Source organism: Rana temporaria, chromosome 5, assembly GCF_905171775.1.
Source record: "Rana temporaria chromosome 5, aRanTem1.1, whole genome shotgun sequence".
Lineage (NCBI taxonomy): Eukaryota > Metazoa > Chordata > Amphibia > Anura > Ranidae > Rana > Rana temporaria.
This window is the reverse complement of record NC_053493.1, coordinates 41,848,468-41,870,177: the sequence shown is the minus strand read 5'-3', so window position 1 is coordinate 41,870,177 and position 21,710 is coordinate 41,848,468. Positions and strand designations below refer to the sequence as shown.

Here is a 21,710-nt window from a genome sequence, read left to right as displayed (position 1 = left end):
CCTAAACTGAGGAAAAAAAATGTTTTTTTATATATTTTTGGGGGATATTTATTACAGCAAAAAGTAAAAAATATAATTTTTTTTTTAAATTGTCGCTCTATTTTTGTTTATAGCGCAAAAAATAAAAACCGCAGAGGTGATCAAATACCACCAAAAGAAAGCTCTATTTGTGGGAAAAAAAGGACGCCAATTTTGTTTGGGAGCCACGTCGCACGACCGCGCAATTGTCAGTTAAAGCGGCGCAGTCCCGAATCGCAAAAAGTCCTCTGGTCTTTGGGCAGCAATATGGTCCGGGGGTTAAGTAGTTAAGAAAGTCCTGGATTCTTTCCTAAATATTTATAGGTCAAGTTAAGCCAATTTCCTTTTGGGGGATCAAGAAGTATTTTTTTCCTTGCTGGAGCAAACTGGATCTTGCTTTATTGTGTTTTTTTGCCTTCCTCTGGATCAACTGTGGGCATAGGGTAGTGCACAGGTGCATCTCAATTTTTTTTTACTATTATTAAAATGTTTATTTATTTCAGTAATTCAATTCAAAAAGTGAAATTTATATATTTTATAGATTCGTTACTCACAGGGTGATATATTTCAAACATTCCTTTATTTGTATTTTGACGATTAAGGCTTACAGATAGTGAAACCCCAAAATTGAGTATCTCAGAAAATTTGAATATTGTAAACAAGTTTAATATGGCAGACTAATGCCGCATACACACCATCACTTTATGTGATGAAAAAAAACAACATTTTCTGTGAAGTAAAAAACGACGTTTTTGAAACTTCAATTTTCAAAGACGAAGTTGCCTTCACACCATCGTTTTTCTCACAATGTTCTAGCAAAGCGAGGTTACGTTCCACCACGTTTTTCCATTGAAGCTTGCTTTATAAGTAGCTTCTGGGCATGCGCAGATGAAAAAACTTCGTTTTAAACGACGTTTTTGCTACACACGGTCAATTTCTGTGAAGTAAAAGTTGACGTTTTGAAAAACGACACATAAAATTGAAGCATGCTTCAATTTTTTTTGGTCGTTTTTTAGAAGACATAAAACGACGTTTTCCCCCACACACGGTCAATTAAAGTGACGTTTTTAAAAACGTCATTTTTTTTCATCACATAAAACGACCGTGTGTACGCGGCATTATGGTGTCACCGTCTAATCAGCTAATTAACTCCTGTAATGGTTTGCTGATCCTTTAAATGGTCTCCCAGTCTAGTTCAGTAGGTTACACAATCATGGGGAAGACTGCTGACCTGACAGTTGTCCAGAAGACAGTCATTGACAAGAAGGGTGAGTCACAAAAGGGCATTGCTAAAGATGCTGGCTTTTTTACAGAGTGCTGTATCCAAGCATATTAATAGAAAGTTGAGTGGAAGGAAAAAGTGTGATAGAAAAAGGTGCACAAGCAACAGGTATGGCCGCAGCCTTGAGAGGATTGTGAAGCAAAGGCCATTCAAGAATTTGGGGGAGATTCACATGGAATGGACTAAGGCTGGTGTCAGTGCTTCAAGAGCCACCACACACAGATGTATCCAGGACATGGACTACAACTGTCACATTCCTTGTATCAAGCCACTCCTGCACCAGAGACAACATCAGAAGCATCTTACCTGGGCTAAGGAGAAAAGGGACGGGACTGTTGCTCAGTGGTCCAAAGTCCTCTTTTCAGGATGAAAGTATGTTTTTTATTTCATTTGGAAATCAAGGTCCCAGAGTCTGCAGGAAGAGAGCGAGGTACAGAATCCAAGTTGCATGAGGTCCAGTGTGAAGTTTTCACAGTGATGATTTGGAGAGCCATGTCGTCTGCTGGTGTTGGTCCACTGTGTTTTATCAAGCCCAAGGTCAGCACAACCCTCTACCAGGAAATTCTAGAGCACTTCATGCTTCCTTCTGCAGACCAGCTTTATGGAGATGCTGATTTCATTTTCAAGCAGGACTTGCCACCTGTCCACACTTCTAAATGTATCAATACCTGGTTTATTGATCATGGTATCACATAGTTGCCAATAGTCGCGGATTTCCCGGGACATTCACGGATTTAGGACCCTTGTCCCGGATTGTTTTTGTCCCGAGACTTTGTCCCGGGTAATTCAAAAACGGCTACACCAAAATGGCCGCAACCGCCACTGTGTTGTTTCCTATAGTCCTCGCATGTTTCCTGTTCCAGCCCGTGCTATCCAGCATACTGCACGTATCTCCTGAGACAGAGTTCAAGCCTTAGGACTTTGGCAGCACGCCCATCCTGTTCCCACTGGCCGACCTCCAACCAATCCCGCACCAGCACTTTTCCAGCCTCGTTCCCGCCCCTCCCGTCTGCATCAGCGAGACATCCTGAGCAGGCACAGTTGAGCGTGCGCCTGGCTTCCCCACAGCGCACCTTGAGGACAGCTCAATCCCATCCACGGCTGACAGATCCCACCTCCTACCCGAGCGTCCACACATCCATCTTGGTCAGGGTAAGAGGGCACAGCTCTGACAGCGCCCTGATGTTTCACATCATCCGGCTGCTTCCCTAGTGTGAGACACAGTGCCTGTGGGATAGGCACCAGCCCATTGGGGGTGTGTTTTCTTTGTGACAGTGCTGAGTTGAAGTTTGGTTGTTTGCCAGTTTTTGGATCACCAATATCTGTACATTTTGCAGTCCAAGCTGATGACACAAGTGTGGAGGCGACTCTGATGCGGACACAAGTGTGGAGGGGGCTGACAAATGTGGGGGGGGACTCTGATGTGGGACACAAATGTGGGGGGGGGGAACTCTGATGTGGGACACACTACCCCATGTAAACCATGCCTATTTTTCGCTTTGCGCACCGCATTTTTCTATTACGCTATGCCACGCCCACAAATGAATGCCCCGCCCCTAATTATAACAAGGCTCCACTTACATGCAAAAAAGTGTCCCGGTTTTTTTTTTTGCAATGTTGGCAACTATGGTATCACTGTGCTTGATTGGCCACTAAAGATAAGAGATACCAGTCCCAACAATGCAGAGGAGCTAAACTCCGCTATCAAAGCAACTTGGTCTTCCATAACACCTCAGCAGTGCTGATCACCTCTATGCCACCCCGCATTAATGCAGTAATTCAAAAGGAGCCCCGACCAAGTATTGAGTGCATACTATACTGTACATGGACATACTTTTCAGTAAGCCAACATTTCTGTATTTAAAATCCTTTTTTTTTTATTGGCTTTATGTAATCCAATTTTATCAGATAAACTGAATTTGGGGTTTTCTCTAGCTGTAATGCCGCGTACACACCATCACTTTATGTGAAGTAAAAAAACAACGTTTTTTAAACTTAAATTTTCAAAAACGACTTTGCCTACACACCATAGTTTTTTCAAAATGCTCTAGCAAAGCGCGGTTACGTTCAGCACTCTTTTCCATTGAAGCTCGCGGGTTTAAAAACGTTGTTTTAAACGTTGTTTTAGCCTACACACAGTGATTTTGTGTGACACAAAAAACGACGTTTTGAAAAACGACACAAAAAATTGAAGCATGCTTCAATTTTTTTTTGTCGTTTTTCACAAGACATAAAACAATGTTTTCCCCCACACACGGTAATTTTAATTGACGTTTTTCAAAACGTTGTTTTTTTTCATCACATAAAGTGATGGTGTGTACGCGGCATTAGACATAATTATCAAACTTAAAAGAAAAAAATGCTTGAAATATATCAGTGTGTGTGTAATGAATCTATCTAATATATGGGTTTCACTTTTTGAATTGAATTACTGAAACAAATTTAACTTTTTGATGATATTAAATTTTTTTTAGATGCACCTATATATGGAGGTTTTCTATTTGAGTGTGTTGGTTTTCTTTCTTTTTTTCCTATGTTGATTAAACTGAATGGACTTTTTTCAACCAGATTAACTATGTAACTTTGTAACAATATATTGCAAGCTCCCAGTTAAACATGGGAAAAAATAATTTCCCTGCTCCATTGGGTTTAGATGTTTTACCCATTTGGATCGTCATATATCGAATTATACAATATATATACTCACCTGACAAAACAGAGTTTCACCATTAGGTTCAGAGTATATAAGATTCTTGGACATTTAGGCCCCTTTCAGACTGGGGCGGAAGCCGCGGTGGCGCTATATCGCCGCTAAAAATAGCGGCGCTATACTGCCGGGTTTGCCGCGGGATTCGGCCACTAGCGGTATTAACCCCCGCAGGGGCGCATTGCGGGCGGTATTGCCGCGGTTCCCATTGTTTTAAATTGGAAGGAGCGGTATACACGCCGCTCCTCTCACCGCTCCAAAGATGCTGCTGACAGGAGATTTTTTTGTCTCCCGCCAGCGCATCGCCTCAGTGTGAAAGCCCTCGGGCTTTCACATTGAGGTTGCTGGGCAGGAGTTTTTCAGGCGGCATAGCAGCGCTATTTTTAGCGCTGTACCGCCTGAAAAAATCCTCAGTGTGAAAGGGGTTTTACTGTCAGTAAAGTGCACAACATCTTGTATGGTATGGTCCTCTTTGTTTTTTTTCCGTGGCAGTAGCAAAGATTGAAGATATTAAATGCCTTTATCTCAAACTTGAATATATGTGGGCTTTTAGTAAAGCTTATTTTGCTATGAGTTTTTGTGTTTTCACTTTTGTACTAATTAAATTTGTTTTTATGAACTTATTTTTGTGTAAGTCTGTGGTTCATCATTTTTTTTTTTTGCTCCTATACTGTATAGCGGGCAACATAAGTTGTCTTCCGTCAAGTTGTCTGAGGACTAAGCAACAGCCCCCAGCCTCCAAGTATGTAAATGTGCCGCTACCCCTAGTGGTGTCTGCTAGTGGCAAACTTGGAATTCTATTTCCTAAAGGTTAACCTTAAATGAAATATGGCCATTTATGATTTGTTTCAAGAGATTGTCACTGGAACAGAACAAAATAGGGTAGACATTTTTCAATGGGTGCCCTGGTTCCCCTCACTATAGACACATCTAATCTCATGTTCTGTTGTGTCTCTGGGATTTGGTCTCCATTCACATCTAGGCGACAAAGCTTGTGCCGCTAGAGGGGGAAATTCCCATTGCTGTCTATGGAGATGGTTCACATCTCATAGACGCCGTACGCCTGTCGCCTGAAAAAAAGTCCCGGACCCTTTTTTTCAGGCGACATTGGCGTTCGCCCATTGACAGCAATGGGAAGAATTTGAAAAAAAAAAAAAAGATACACTATCCGCGGCAAAATACGCCGCGTATGCGGCGTTGCTTGTCGCGGAGATGTGAATGGAGCCTTGAAGTGAAGGGCAATAACCAGAGCCAGATTTGCTCTCCCTGCCGCCCCAAGGCCAGGTTCCACAATGCACCCCCTCCCCGCCAACCGAACCCCCCCCAAATTAACGGAGAATGTGCGGCACGGTTAGTTCAAATATGTTTTGTTTTTTTTACTACTTTTTTTATTTATTTGTAGCTTGTCGCTTACTTTTTTAAATTTTTGTATCATTTTCTTATTATTTTTCTTATTCTTTACTTTTTTATTTTATTAATTTAATTATTATTTCTTATTATTTATTTATTTTTTATCAATTTTTTTTCACTTAACTTTTTTGCGATCACACAGGAGAAAACAATTGCCTGTGTGATAGCAATTGGAGGTGACATATTCTTTTTATTGACCCTGTCACCTCCAATACAGGAGTCCTAGCACTGTGCTAGAACTCCTGTCACAGCTGAGATGGGAAGAGCACAGCTCTCCCCTCTCACTGTGTACATCAGCAGCAGGGACAGGTAACAGACTCGGTGGCCGAGGGGAGGACAGAGTCCCGAAGACAGAGCCAGCAGAGAGAGGTATGTGGGGTGGGGGGGAGAGGGGAGGACGGACGGGAGCACATATTTTACAAGTGATTTTGGCGACATCGCCGCAATCACTTGTTAACGAGCGAGCGGATTCCCCCATAACTTACCGCCCTTAACTGTATGTTCCATGCCACTGCCGCCCCTTGGAGCCCTGCCGCCCCAAGGCCTGGCCTCAGTGGCCTTGTGGGAAATCCGGGCCTGGCAATATGTCCAATTTCATATCTTCCATCCTCTTGAGATGAGAAAGGGGGGACAAAGGAAAAACCCCACCTTATCTCCTAATAGATAGATAGATAGATAGATAGATAGATAGATAGATAGATACAGGGGTTGGACAAAAATATGGAAACACTACATGATTTGCAGGTGTGAAAGCATCTTTCTCATTGAAAGCAGAAATGATGTAACATTCTTTTGCTTCCGCTGTGTGATGAGACACTCAACTAACGGGTGGGAAGCCTCATTTTCATCATTCACTGCATGCGCTGTTAGTAATACGGAGTCACGTCAGAGCTTACTTAGTTTCAGAGGGCAAATTGTTGGTGCCCGCTTAGCTGGTGCCTCTTTGACTGAAGTTGCCAATTTATTTGTGGTTTCACCAGATACAGTATCAAAGGTTATGACGGCATATACAGTTTCCAAGGAAACGACGTCTGATAAGCATAAGCGTGGTGGACATGGTCAACTGACTGAAAGAGACAAAAGGACATTATGCAGGATTGTGACCTTGATTTTTGCATTAAAGGGTCACTAAAGGAATTTTTTTTAAGCTAAATAGCTTCCTTTACCTTACTGCAGTCCTGGTTTTATGTCCTCATTGTTCGTTTTTGCTCTGATGTTGCTGTAATCCTTCTCTGTTCTGAACAGTCTGTTTCCTGATGAAAAAAGTCATGGGAGCTTTCTCTCTGTGGTCACTAATCAAGGAGGTGTGATTACTGTGTGTCTAAAACCCCTCAACACCAATCAGTTTCGTTTTCCAAACCATCACTGCCTTGTATTGGCTCTGTGTCTCTGTTCATCACAGAAGCATGAAACAGCATGCAAAAACAAAACTAGAAACTGTAGGTACATTATATGATTGATTTTTATCTATTTTTAATCATTTTTAAAAGGAATTGATAGAGACTCATTAATTAATTGATTTCCTGATACAATCTCAGGGTTACCCATTTCTGCCGTCTGATTCAAATTACTATGGTGAAATATGTGCAAATCTACAGACAAAATAAATTCCACATCTCACCCCTCTCAGCTTCAATCCCAACAGGAATGTACTAGAGCCTGCTGGCTTTTTATTAAAACCACAGAATCACAAAACATGCACACCCACTCTACCCTCCTCCCCTGGTTGGCTGTCCTTGGCATGAAGCTTCTCATTGGTCAGTTCATATAAGGGATGGTTTCCTATTCCATGTTCTTCTTGAAAATCCTCGTGACATAAACGTTCTCTTAGTAAAGCAGACCAGTTTCCTCCACAAGCTTTCAGGAGATCCGAGTGAAAAGGAGGGGGAGGGAAGGTTAAAGTCCATATCTGCCTTCTCTCCACGACAAGGCTTGGAATGTGAAGCTAAAGGTAAATGCCATAGGAGGATGGGTCGGACACATTTGTAACATGAGGGAAAAATTGAGAAAATGGAGAGGAAATGGAACAAACAACTCTCCTTTGTCTTCATTTCAAACAGATTTGTAGTCGTAACTTTAAAGCATTATCTGTTTCTTCATGTAAGGATAATAACAGTGTTGCAATATATATCCATACATAATAACTCCATAGATCAAGCAATAAAAGGAAACAAAACAAACAAACGATATAATGAAGGAAAGGCAACATCTGAGTGGCTCTATTCATAACACAAAAATATTCATATTATTTCTCATCTACCACAGAATCAGTTAACTATTATGTCTCTATACCCTGTAAACAGTCATTTCAGCAAAAAAATACTTTTCCTTTACAACTCCTTTAAAGGGTCACTAAAGGAAATTTTTTTTTTAGCTGAAATGACTGTTTACAGGGCATAGAGACATAATAGTTAACTGATTCAATCATATAATGTGCCTGCAGTGTAGTTTCGTTTTTGCTGTTGTTTGCTGGTTCTCTGATGTACAGAGAGCCACTAGAGGGCAGTCAGCCAATAGAGAGCAGTGATACTTTGTCTAAAACTCCTCAGCACCAATCCAGTTTCGTTTTACACACAGTAATCACACCTCCTTGATTAGTGACCACCGTGAGAAATCTCCCAGTACTGTGGTTATCAGGAAACAGGCAACCAGGAAGTGTCCAAAACAGAGAGGATTTACAGCAACATCAAAGCAAAAACGAACAATGAGGACATGAAACCAGGACTGCAGCAAGGTAAAGGAAGCTATTTAGCTAAAAAAAAAAATTCCTTTAGTGTCCCTTTAAGGGTTGTATCAGATTCCATTATCCACCATCCAAGACTTATATTTGTCATTTCCCAGGAGAATTCAGGTCGTCGGATGCCAAAGGCGGTCCAACACCATATTGGGTAACGATTGCGTTCTTTTACCATACTTGTTTCCATACTTTTGTCCAACCCCTGTAGATAGATAGAGAGACAAACATCTATGGACAAATAAAGGTCACTCTACTATAACTGTATGTAGTGTATCTATCTGTTGCTCCCGGATCTCTCTGGTTGGTCTGGTCATGTATGCGGATTGTCAGAATATTCCCATCATATCCATACGGTAAGATTGATTAGTTCAGGTCTTGTAGCTGTCATTCCGCTGCCTGTGTACAGGGAAGTGCAGCTTTTCAGCAGTGGAGATAAAATGTGTGAATTAGTGTTGACATGTATCTTCCGAGAAATTCAGGTGTTTAATTTTAGCTAGGCTTTATTTTTATTTTATTTATTTTTTTTAGTCTGCTAGATTTTTTTTTTCTACCTTGTCTGTTACTACTCATGTAACCGCCGGGTATAATAAAATATTTTCCTAGGGAAATGGATGTGTAATATTTAGCTAATCTACATTTTATGCAATGCAATTGTAATAACATTTTAAATGATGTTGAGGTAGTTGTCAGTTTAATCAAAATTAAAATACACTCGTGAAAAAAGTATTGGGTCTGTCATTGCTGCCTGCTTGTCCTAAAAATGTTAGTTGCCTGGCTATTTTGCTGTCAGTCTTGACTTGGGACAAGTATGCAGAAAGGGTCTTCTTTTGATCTGCTTGATATTTGCTCTGGGACCGTTACTCAAAGTCCAGAAGCCAGATGATCAGCACAACAGCCAAGCCATGAGGATTTTCAGACAGGTTTAGTCTAATTAAGCCTATTCCATGTAAAACTGATATTCAACTTTTTTGTGGTTGCCGGCAAAGAGAATCACATGCTGGTTTCTTATATATGTCAGTGCTGATCAGTCAGTGAAATAATTTGGGCCCCAGGGTTTTCAGCATGAAAGAATTGCTGTCATGTATCCTGGCACTTCGAATTTTCTGTATAATTTTGGTCTCACTAGTGGAATGATAGTGTTTTTGGCTTTTTTTGTCATTATAATTATAGGTGTAGAGTGATCCTGTGATATTACCTTATGTTAAAACAGCTGTTAACTTTTAAAGAAGCAGTAAATACTCTCCTTATCTGATGCAGGTGCCACTGAGTATTACTCTAAACCAGCCATTCTCAACCTTTCTACCTCAGTGTAACCCTTGAAATAATTATCAGGTCTCAAGGGAACCCCAGCTAAAATAAATTCATTGGTAGCCTGTGGGAAAATGCCTCTTACAATGTTGGGCATTGGAAGAATTGCCCTTACATTGGTTGCCAGTGTGAAGAATGCCCTTTACAATGGTGGCCAGTGTAAAAAATGCTCCTTACATTGGTGGTCATTGGGAAGAATGCCCTTTACATTGATGGCCAGTGGGAAGAATGTCCCTTATATTAGTGGTCAGTGGGGAAAACTGGCCAATTAACCAGGTAAAAACAGAAAGAAATCGAATGATTGGTAAGCTTTGACATAAAACATTTACGTTTTGGGATTTATTACCGCACTGCCCCTTTAAAAATGAGTCCTCATTATTTAAAAATAAAGAATTTTCGTCTTAGAGGATTCTTTTTACCAAAGCCGGCTGCTGGGCATCTTCTGCAGACAGAGAAGGTTTATTTAATCCTGAGGAAAACAATAAAAGGCTTTTTTTTTCTGATAGCCTGTGCAATGATAGGAAAAACTGACCTTATAAGCAGACAAAATTAGAACGTTTGTTTTCTTAGTGTGAAGAGTAAATAGAATTGCTGAGAAAAGCCTTTATTTTATAGCTTTTCTTTTATTATGCACAAAATGTGAAATTACCAACCACGTAAAAAGTGGACCCGTCAGCCGAAAACACATTTCTAAATAATTGTGGCGGATTGGAGTTTGTCGGTAGTTATGATGTCATGGCCGGCCATGTTGTACTCACTCTTTTTCTTGCTTGCGAGGATCTGCGCATAAAGCTTGTCATGTTATGTATTATCATTTGATTGGCAGATCTTTATTTCCTGTCTACTCTGGGTTACAGATCAGCTGCTCTTTCCATCTTTATGGTGGCCATACACGGTTCCATAAATGATCGATTTATTTTATAATCAATCTCCCAATAGGAACAATTGATCTATAGTCGATATCCAATTTAAGGGGTAACTCCACTTTTGTGAGGAAAAAATTGCAAATAAAGGAAAAATAATATAGCATATACACACAAGTCATATTGTAATTGAATCTTATTAAAAATTACCTTTCCTTTCCAATCTGCAGCTCTGCAATTTTCTGTAAAATGCTATATGGCGAACTGGAGGTGTTCTGTATACAGAATTGGGTAGATTCACGTAGAATGGCGTATGTTTGTGCGGGCGTAACATATCCTATTTACGTTACGCCTCCGCAACTTTTACAGGCAAGTGCCGTATTCTCCAAAAAAAGTTGCGGCGGCGTGGCGTAAATAGGCCGGCGTAAGCCCGCCTAATTCAGTTTGTGAAAAGGTGGGCGTGTGTTATGTAAATTAACCCTGACCCGACGTGATTGACGTTTTTCACGAACGGCGCATGCGCCGTCCGTGGAATTTCCCAGTGTGCATTGCTCCAAAGTACGCCGCAAGGACGTCATTGGTTTCGACGTGAACGTAAATGACGCCCAGCCCCATTCACGGACGACTTATGCAAACGACGTAAATTTTTCACATTTCGTCGGGGGAACGACAACCATACTTAACATTGGTACGCCGCATATACGCCTTATATAGCAGGGGTAACTTTACGCCGGGAAAAGCCTAACGTAAACGGCGTAACTGTACTGCGTCGGACGGGCGTACATTTGTGAATTCGCGTATCTAGCTGATTTACATATTTCTAGGCGTAAATCAGCGTACACGCCCCTAGCGGCCAGCGTAAATATGCAGTTAAGATCCGACGGCGTAAGAGACTTACGCCGGTCGGATCTAATAGAAATCTATGCCTAACTGATTCTATGAATCAGGCGCATAGATACGACCGGCCAGACTCAGAGATACGACGGCATATCTGGAGATACACCGTTGAATCTCCTTTGTGAATCTACCCCTATGTGTCAGCACTCCCCCCCCCCAGAAACATTGTTTCCTGCTTGTGATTGGCTCACTGATTTTCCCAGAAATCTACAATAAGATACACCTCACCTCAGATTGTTGGCATCCCCTGCAATAAAAATTAATTTTTTGGTGAGATACTTCCGATAGGAAAATGTCTAATGCCCGGTACACACGATCAAAAAATCATACGAACAATGCCTGTATCGGAGCGGACGTAAGATAATCTGATCGTTGGTACAGAGCTTTCGAGATCCAATCAGGACAGTTTATACAATATTATTTGATCGGACATACACGTCATTTTTTTTTGTACAATGCCACATCGTACGATTTTTGTTGGACCAGTACAGCTGACGTTCAAAAATGCAATACAGATGCATTACAACACATGACATAACCTCCAAATTTTTATTCCGTCGTACGAGAACTTTCGTGACTTTAGTAAACTCATCAGATTTGATCTGAGGTTATCATGCAAAAAAAATGGACGATTATTCGTAATATAATCTCATCGTGTGTACCGGGCATAAAGGGGTGCAGGCCCAGCAGCTTTCCTCATTAGTGCCCTGCAGGTGCAACAGCTGGTAGATAATTATGACCAGAGTCTCCATACCACTCCATCCACAGTGCAGCTAAGTAATTCTGAGCCTTCTATAGTTATAGGGTCAGTGGTATAGAGCTATGGAGGCATCCGAGCCAAAAAGCTGCTCTGTGTGTCCCTTGAGACACAGCCTCGCCCTTCTCTCTCTTCATTGGCTCACTGACTTTGATTGACAGCAGTGGGAGCCAATGGCACCCGCTACTGTGTCTCAGCCAATCAGGAGGGAGAGTCCCACAGTCAACACAGTTTGATTGTACTAGAACTTTATTGCACACAGGTTGATTGTATCAGGATCTTATTGCACACAGGTGGAGTGCGTCAGAATTTTATTACATAGGTTTGCGCAATTTTAATCTCTCTTTTCCGATGCAGTATAACTACCTTGTGTCTTGTTGCTTTGCTCAGTCTTTCCATGGTGCATGACCTGTGACATGAAACTGTCTCTCACAACCTCACCTTAGTAGCAGAGTCTGTCTGTTCCTCACCCAGTTGTAAGTCTCCTGTACAGCCGTTTCTGATTCAATTAATGACTGTGTTTAACCTACAGTATGTATGTAACATATGTAGTTGATGATCATTAACACCTGGTATAATTGGTTAATCATACATCTGACTGTAATCCTACAAAATCCGTGACTTTGTGCAAGTGTATAAAGTGTGCAAGTGTATAAAGTGTGCAAGTGTGTAAGAATTAATGCTGGTTTGAAGCTAGTTACACCAAATGTTGATTCGATTCGCTCATTTTGCATTTTTTAATTTGATAAAAATAAACCATTAACAACTTAAGACCCGGACCTTTAGGCAGCTAAAGGACCCGACCAGGTTTTGCGATTCGGCACTGCGTCGCTTTAACAGACAATTGCGCGGTCGTGCGACGTGGCTCCCAAACAAAATTGGCGTCCTTTTTTTCCCACAAATAGAGTTTTCTTTTGGTGGTATTTGATCACCTCTGCGGTTTTTATTTTTTTAATGTGCAGGAGGCGGTCCTTAGGCGGTTAATTTATATATTTTGAAAGCATTCTTTAAAGCAATTCTACACACCTGCCTAAAACTTTAGCATAGTACTGTAGATACAGTATATATTTATAGCAAAAATCCAAAACGGGTTGTAGGGTATATATAATTTATTTAACAATCTAACAAAAACATGTAACACATCGACAACAGTTTCATGCTATAAGTCCTCGTTGGCCTGACAGAGGTCATATTGCCCGAAACCAATGTTTTTGTAATTTATTCTTGGATGCCTAAATAAATTATATATACATTGCAACCACTTTTGGATTTCTACTATATAGTGAGCCTGGAAGGCAAGGCTCTGGTTGCTGGCATTATTTGCCTCAGCTGCAGGTGCTGTTGACCTTTTTCTATACCTATCTATCTGTCTATCTATCTATCTATCTATCTATCTATCTATCTATCTATCTATCTACAGTGCGCCTGGAAAGTTTTCAGTGTGCCTCAGTTTATCCACATTTTGTTATGTTACAGTTATATTCAGGGCTCAAGTCCTGCGGGAACTCGCGGGAACGGAGTTCCTGCACTTTTTTTACAGCAGGAACTCGGTTCCCTTTGCAGGACTAGAGCAGCCGAGCCAATCCTTCACTAAGCGGCGATGCCCAGCTCGAGTCACTGTCAGGGGCAGGCGAACCTTAGTGATCCTTTATGTTACTGGCAGCTTCCTGTATATGGATTCATCGGGTAGTGTGCGGGTATTCCGTCACTTCCTCGATGCTGCAATGTCTCCTGGGAACTTTTGTCATTGTTCCCAGGAGACATTGCGGAGGTCTGCCGCGAGTTATCGCGGGATTTAGAAAGAATTTGCTTAAAGTTCTTTCTAAATCCTGCGATAACTCGATGAATCCATATACAGGAAGCGGCCAGTAACATAAAGGATTACTAAGGTACAGTGGATCGGAAAAAAAAAACATGCGGTTTAGTAATTATGCATATGAGCGTATCATTTTTTTTTTTAGGTGGGGGAGTGGATCTTGGGTGGGAGTTCCCACACTTTTTTCCCCAGGACTTGACCCCTGGTTATATTCCAAAATGGATTAAATTAATTTCTCTCATTGTCCATGGATGGACACAGCCTCTTCAAGTCTTGACAAGTGGGTTACGGATTTTACGGTGAGTACAAAAAAATCTAATTTTTTTCCTCAAAATTCTACAAACGATACCCCATAATGACAACATGAAAGAAGTTTGTTTAAAATTATTGCAGATTTATTTAAAAAAAAAAAAAAAAAGAATCCCGTGTACATAAGTATTTACAGCCTTTGCCATGACACTCACAATTGAGCTCAGGTGCATCCTGTGTCCACTGATCATCCTTCAGATGTTTCTACAACTTGATTGGAGTCCCCCTGTGATAAATTCAGTTGACTGGACATGATTTGGAAAGGCACACACCTGTCTATATAAGGTCCTCACAGATAACAGTGCATGTCAGAGCACAAACCAAGCCATGAAGTCCAAGGAATTGTCTGTAGACCTCCGAGTCAGAATTGTATGGAGGCATAGATCTAGGGAAGGGTACAGAAACATTTCTGCAGCATCGAAGGTCCCAATGAGCACAGTGTAAATAAAAGCAGTTTGGAACCACCAGGATGCCTCCTAGAGCAGGCCACCCGACCAAACTGAGCGATTGGGGGGAGAAGGGCCTTAGTTAGGGAGGTGACCAAGAACCTAATGGTCACTCTGACAGAGGTCCAGGGTTTCTCTGTGAAGATAGGAGAACCTTCCAGAAGAACAACCATCTCTACAGCACTCCACCAATCAGGCCTGTATGGTAGAGGGGCCAGACGGAAGACACTCGTCAGTAAAAGGCACATGACGGCCCGCCTGGAGTTTGCCAAAAGGCACCTGCAGGACTCTCAGACCATGAGAAACAAAATTCTCTGGCCTGATGAAACAAAGATTAAACTCTTTGGCCTGAATGGCAAGTGTCATGTCTTGAGGAAACCAGGCACCACTCATCACCTGGCCAATACCATCCCTACAGTGAAGCATGGTGGTGGCAGCATGGGAGACAGGGGATGTTTTTCAGTGGCAGAAACTGGGAGTCTAGTCAGGACGGAAGGAAAGATGAATGCAGCAATGTACAGAAAACCCTTGAAGAAAACTTGCTCCAGAGCCCTCTGGACCTCAGACTGGGGCAAAGGTTTTTCTCCCAATAGGACAACAAGCCCAGACTTGAACATCTCAGGAGAGATCTGAAAATGGCTGTGCACCGACACTCCCCATGCAACCTGATGGAGCTTGAGAGGTCCTGCAAAGAAGAATGGGAGAAACTGCCCAAAAATAGGTGTGCCAAGCTTGTAAGCTTGTAGCATCATACTCAAAATGACTCAATGCTGTAATTGGTGCCAATGTGCTTCAACAAAGTATTGAGCAAAGGCTGTGAATACTTATGTACATGGCATTTTTTTTTTTTTTTTATAAATTTGCAAAGATTTTAAACACGTTTCTTTCATGTTGTCATTATAGGGTATTGTTTGTAGAATTTTGAGGGGAAAAAATGAATTTAATCCATTTTAGAATAAGGCTGTACCATAACAAAATGTGGAAAAAGTGAAGCGCTGTAAATACTTTCCGAATGCCCTGTATCTATCTATCTACCGTATTTTCCGGCGTATAAGACAACTGGGCGTATAAGACGACCCCCTAATTTTCCAGGAAAAATGTTGGTTTTGGGATATACTCACCGTATAAGACTACCCCCTTCCTACTAGTCTTTCTGGAAGCTGAGGGGTAGCCAGAACCGCTGACAGAAACAGGCTTTTTCAAATCTCACTGTGCCATTACATTACATTCCTCACTGTGCCATTACATTACATTCCTCACTGTGCCATTACATTACATTCCTCACTGTGCCATCACTTGCCCCTCACTGTGCCATCACTTGCCCCTCACTGTGCCATCACTTGCCCCTCTCTGTGCCATCACTTGCCCCCTCTCTGTGCCATCACTTGCTCACTGTGCCATCACTTGCCCCCTCTCTGTGCCATCACTTGCCCCCTCTCTGTGCCATCACTTGCCCCCTCTCTGTGCCATCACTGCAAACGGTGCATTTACTCACTTTTTTTCTGAATAGCAGGCGGTGTGGTGCGGTGACAGTCTCCGTGCTGTGAGCGTCAATGATTTAAAAGCTGCGCCTTCTCTTCAGACTGTCCTGTGTTAGGCGGAACACAAATCTTCCCAGCAGCGCCTCTGTTCTGTGTTCCGCCTATCACGGACGTCTTCTCATCTCGTCCGAGGATGAGAAGGCATCTGTGATAGGAGGAACACAGAACAGAGGCGCTGCTGGGAAGATTTGTGTTCCACCTATCACAGAACACTCTGAAAAGAAGGAGCGTCTTTTAAATCATTGACGCTCGCAGCACGGAGACCGTTCCCGGCGTATAAGACGACCCCCGACTTTGGATGCATTTTTTTGCATCCAGAAAGTCGTCTTATACGCCGGAAAATACGGTATCTATCTATCTATCTATCTATCTATCTATCTATCTATCTATCTATCTATCTATCTATCTATCTATTGATGATAGGTATAAAAAGAGGACATCTTCTATAAAGGGCAGGCTGAAACTATTCCTCTGTAGTTCTATTTTGCAGTAAATGACAGATTTAGTCTTCAGTATCGGTGGGTATTGATCACAGTCACTTGCTGTGAATAGGTAAAATAAACAGGAATGTGACCTAGATACAGAGCACAGTTTGATATTAGCCGTGTGAGCAGACGCAGGATACATAGGGAGGGATGAAGGGAAAGGAAGCAGAAACATCTTACAACTCCACTTTCAGAACTGTCTTCTCATCGCTTTGACTTGTAAACCACCAAAGAATAAAAGTTAGGGCTCATTCACAATGACGCTCCTGCATTCATCTTTTCCTGCATTTAGATGTTCCTGCTTTAACCATTTGCTTACTGGGTGCTTAAACCCCCCTCCTTCCCAGGCCAATTTTCAGCTTTCAGCGCTCTCACTTTTTGAATGACAATTGCGCGGTCATACAACACTGTACCCAAATGAAATTTTTGTCATTTTTTCCCCACAAATAGATATTTCTTTTGGTGGTATTTGATCACCTCTAAGGTTTTTATTTTTGGTAAAAAAAAAATACAGAACCTTTTTTTATTTTGTTATGAAATTTTGCAAACGGGTAATTTTTCTCCTTTATTGATTTACGCTAATGAGGCTGCACTGATGGGCACCGATAAGGCGGCACTGATGGGCACCAATAGGCGGCACTGGTAGGCACTGAGAAGTGACATTGGTGGGCACTGAGAGGTAAAACTGAGAGGTGGCACAGATGGGTGGCACTGAAGGGCATTGATAGGTGGCACTGGTGTGCACTGAGAATTGGCACTAATAGGTGGCATTGATAGGTGAAAATGATAGGCACTGATTAGCACTGGTAGGTGACATTGATAGGCAGCACTGCTAGGTGGCACTGAGGAGGCACTGACTGGCACCATTGGTGGGCATTGCTAGGTGGCAGTGATGGGCATTGATATGTGGTCCTGATTGGCACTGACAGGTGGCACTGGTGGTCACTGTGGGCACTGGCAGGTGGCACTGGCAGGTGGCACTGGCAGGCGGTACTTGTGTCCACTAAGGCCCCGTACACACGACCGGATCTATCCGCTGAAACTGGTCCGACGGACCAGTTCCAGCGGACAGATCCGGTCGTGTGTAGGCCCGAGCGGACAATTGTCCGGCGGATCGGACAGTTTCCAGCGGATACAATTTTCTTAGCATGCTAAGAAATCTGTCCGCTGGAAACCTGTCCGTCGGACGTGTTCGGTCGTCTGTACAGACTCACCGGACACGTCCGACCGACCGACATCCCTCGCATGCGTCGTACTGATTCGACACATGCGTGGAAGCTTTGAACTTCCAGGGCCACCCACGTCGCCGCATCATCGTCGCGGCGACGGCGCGGCCATGTCGTCACCGCGTTTGTTTTCCGCGGGGATTTTAGTCTGATGGTGTGTACAGCCATCAGACCGAAATCCGGCAGCGGACATGACCGATGAAAACGGTCCGTCGGAACGTTTTCATCGGATAATCCGTCCGTGTGTACGGGGCCTAATGAGGCAGAATTTCCTCTTCCACTGGGGACCGATGTCCCTCACTCAGCAGCCGGTGATTGGCTTTTTTTTCTCCTCACGCTGTCAGCGCGAGGAGAAAAATAAACGATTACCGAGCTTTGTTTTGATCACGTGATCAGCTGTCATTGGCTGAAAGCGGATCACGTGGTAAGGGACCAGGACCGGCCCCTTACTCGGATCCGTGATCACCCGACTCTCAGTGACTTGGTGATCACAGCTGCAGGGGGCGTGCGCAAAGGGAAGGACATCTATTGACGTCCTCCCGGCAATTGTGGTCCGCGCTGTAGCCGTCATTCGACTATAGTGCGGACCCCCTAGTGGTTAAAACAGGTTTAGCTGCATTTAACTATTGGAATCCTGAACGCACAGAATTCTATTTTCTCCAAACACAGCCAAAATGCTGCACAGTATCATACAATATTTTTTTGTCATGATTAGCACCCTAAAAGGGTCTTGATTTAAAAATAATTTTATAACAAAAATAAAATTCCTCTTTTTATTTAATATTTACTTATTATTTATTTATCTTTTCTTTTATTTCTACATATCTTACTGCATTACATGCATTGGATGTTTGTATTTTCCATGTGATGTAATTCTTGATTTTTCTATGGTTAGCTGAAATGAATAACAATTTCTATCAAAAAAATGTCACATGTGCCAAAATAAATACATGTGAATCTTGTAGCTGTCAAAGGATGTGTAATTGTCAGTCGCTTATGTAATCCAGCACTTGCCCCAGCCTGTGATTGGACAATGAAGGAGCACAATGCCCTATTAACATAGTGTGACAGCAACCAGGACAGGAAGTTGAAGGAAATCGAATCATTCCACAGTTAAAATTACATTTCGTTAAATTGGAAGTTGCCTTTTTTTTATGTAGCGGTATCATCTTAAGGGCCACAGAAAGATGATTTAAAGTGGAAAAGGGAAGTACCACTTTAAGGCCTCCCCCCCCCAACTCCTCTGACATTTGGCTTTTTTTTTTTGCCTATCTGAACGGAAGTTCTCTTTTCTCCCCTCCCTCCCTGCAGTCTTCTGGGAGACATCACAGGTTCTAGAAGACTGCAGGACCCTTCACAATGCGCATGCACAGTGGGCACCCAGGTGTGAAGCCGCAACCTGTCACAGCTGATTGCCCACAGGTAAGATGCAGGCGTCGAGGACCGAAGACGGTCCCTGGCACCCCCTCGGGTGAGTATAGCGCTGGATCCTGGTACAGGTAAGTGTTTGATTAGTTTTTGTGGCTGCTGACGTTTCATTTTTAGATAACCGACTGGAGCTTCTCTTCTAGCGGCTCTTCACTGTAGTTTTAGCGGTGCTTTTCGGCCAGTAGCAGGGCAGATTTAACCCCTGCTAGCGGCCGAAAGTGTTAAAAGCGCCCGTGTTGCGGTTTCTTGCTGAAACGCTTTGCAGGCGCTTTTGGCAGCGCTGCCCATTAATTTAGCTTCCAGGTGTAGGCCCCCCCCCACATAAGTCACGTCTAAGTTTAAAAAATGACGTCCTTGCGACGTCATTTCGCGCAATGCACGGCGGGAAATTAAGAAACGGAGCATGCGCTTCATTTAAATGAATCACGCCCCCTAATCGCCGATTTGTATTCCGCCGCCAGAGATACACTACGCCGCCGTAACTTACGGCGCGTATTCGTCCAGGATTCGAACCAGCCAAAAGTAAGTTACAGCGGCGTAGCGTATCTCTGATACGCTGCGCCGATCTAATTCTATGTGAATCTGCCCCAGAGTGTGCAGTTTCAGTGCAGGAGAAGAGCCTGCAAGGGTGAGGCCTCGTACACACGACAGAGTTTCTCGGCAGAATTCGGCGAGAAACTCGGTCAGAGCCGGATTCTGCCGAGAAACTCTGTCGTCTGTACACTTTCGGCCCGATGGAACCGCCGAGGAACTCGTCGAGAAAATAGAGAACATGTTCTCTATTTTCTCGTTGTTCTATGGGAGCTCTCGGCCCGCCGAGCTCCTCGGCGGCTTCAGGGCTGAACTCGCCGAGGAACTCGATGTGTTTGGCACGTCGAGTTCCTCGGCCGTGTGTACGAGGCCTGAAGGTAAGGCTGGGGTTCAGCTTTAATCTCTCTGGTATGAATAAGGTAATATGAACACTATCTCTAATAACAACTTGCTACAAAGAAGACAAATTGGCTTCTTTACCAGTTCCTTTGGCAGTCGCTGTGTGCAGTCTTCTTCGTGTTAAGCTGTCTCTTGGCATTGAAACCACTTTTACAGACATGTGAATGATTCAGCTTTGTTTCTCTCTTGTTCAGGTCCGAGCCAGCGCCATCGCTCAGGACGCAGACCAGAACTACGACTATGCCAGCAACAGCGTGGTCCTACATCTAGAGCCGGGTGACGAGGTCTATATCAAGCTGGATGGTGGAAAAGCCCACGGGGGCAATAATAACAAATATAGCACATTCTCTGGATTTATCATCTATGCCGACTGAGGATACCTCAATTTCTGGAATAAACTATTTGACTATTTTGACCTTCTGCAGGCCCTGTTGTGATGAACTCCATGGGCTGCTGACTATAGTGGCGAAAAAAGACGCTTAATCAATATGGGGACCATGCGCACTCTGGAGATCCACTGCTACCTGAGTAACGCCTCGAAAGACATCAAAATATCCAATCCAATATATCCATATATGTTGTACAAGTTACACAGATGTGTCACCCTTCCTTACCGCCAAAGCCAAATTTCCTTGTGTGTGCCTGTGTGAATGAAATCCTACACAGTAAAGTTTTTGTATATATAAAAAAAAAGACCAAAAAAAAATAAAATCCCCCCCAAGTATATATCAATCTATATCCTATATCTTCGCTGTTATAGTCATCTGTCAGCTTTGAACTTTTGGACCTGCCTGCCATTGGTGATGCTTGGAGTGGACTAGGTGTATGGTGGAAGAATGGTCTTCCGGCTCTGTTCTGCAATAATAAGAGATGCTGGATGATTGGATGGTGGTGTGTTAGCTTCAGAGACTATACCTAATATAAGCACAGTAACAACTCTGAATAGCGGTGGGAAAAAAAAAATTATGAAAATGAAAAATACTTAAACCTGAAAAAAAGATGGTATATTGGTTGCACATAAAACCATGAAACTATTGTATATTCTGTCAGACTTATTTTAAAATGCATATATAAATGAAATTAAAAGTGGCTAAATTTGTTCATATAAAGTTTATATTTAATACCGAATAAGCACATTGTATTTTATTCTGTTGTTCAAATTTATCTGTATCTCTAAACAGATACTTTTCATGCTAGGTATATGCACACTAATGCCGCGTACACACGATCGGTCAAACCGATGAGAACGGTCTGATGGACCGTTTTCATCGGACCAAACGGATCGTGTGTGGGCGCCATCGGTTATTTATCCATAGGTTAAAAAAAAGCAATCTTGTTTTAAATTTAACCGATGGATACCTAACCGATAGAAAAAAAAACGATCGTTTGTAGGCACATCTATCGGTTAAAAATCCACGCATGCTCAGAATCAAGTCGACGCATGCTTGGAAACATTGAACTTTGTTTTTTTCAGCACGTCATTGTGTTTTACGTCACCGCGTTCTGACACGATCGTTTTTTTAACCGATGGTGTGTAGGCGCGACGGACC

At 42.7% G+C, this 21,710-nt stretch overlaps 1 protein-coding gene across 1 annotated transcript in view; it reads left to right on the top strand.

The window, feature by feature from the left end:
- Nucleotides 1-21,288, top strand: part of C1QL3 (complement C1q like 3) — a 53,499-nt gene extending 32,211 nt beyond the window's left edge. The window contains exon 2 of the mRNA XM_040352454.1: nt 20,355-21,288. Within this exon, the coding sequence (XP_040208388.1) occupies nt 20,355-20,534 (180 nt within the window). The 3' untranslated portion in view covers nt 20,535-21,288. The remainder of the gene's footprint in view (nt 1-20,354) is intronic.
- Nucleotides 21,289-21,710: the final 422 nt, after the last annotated feature.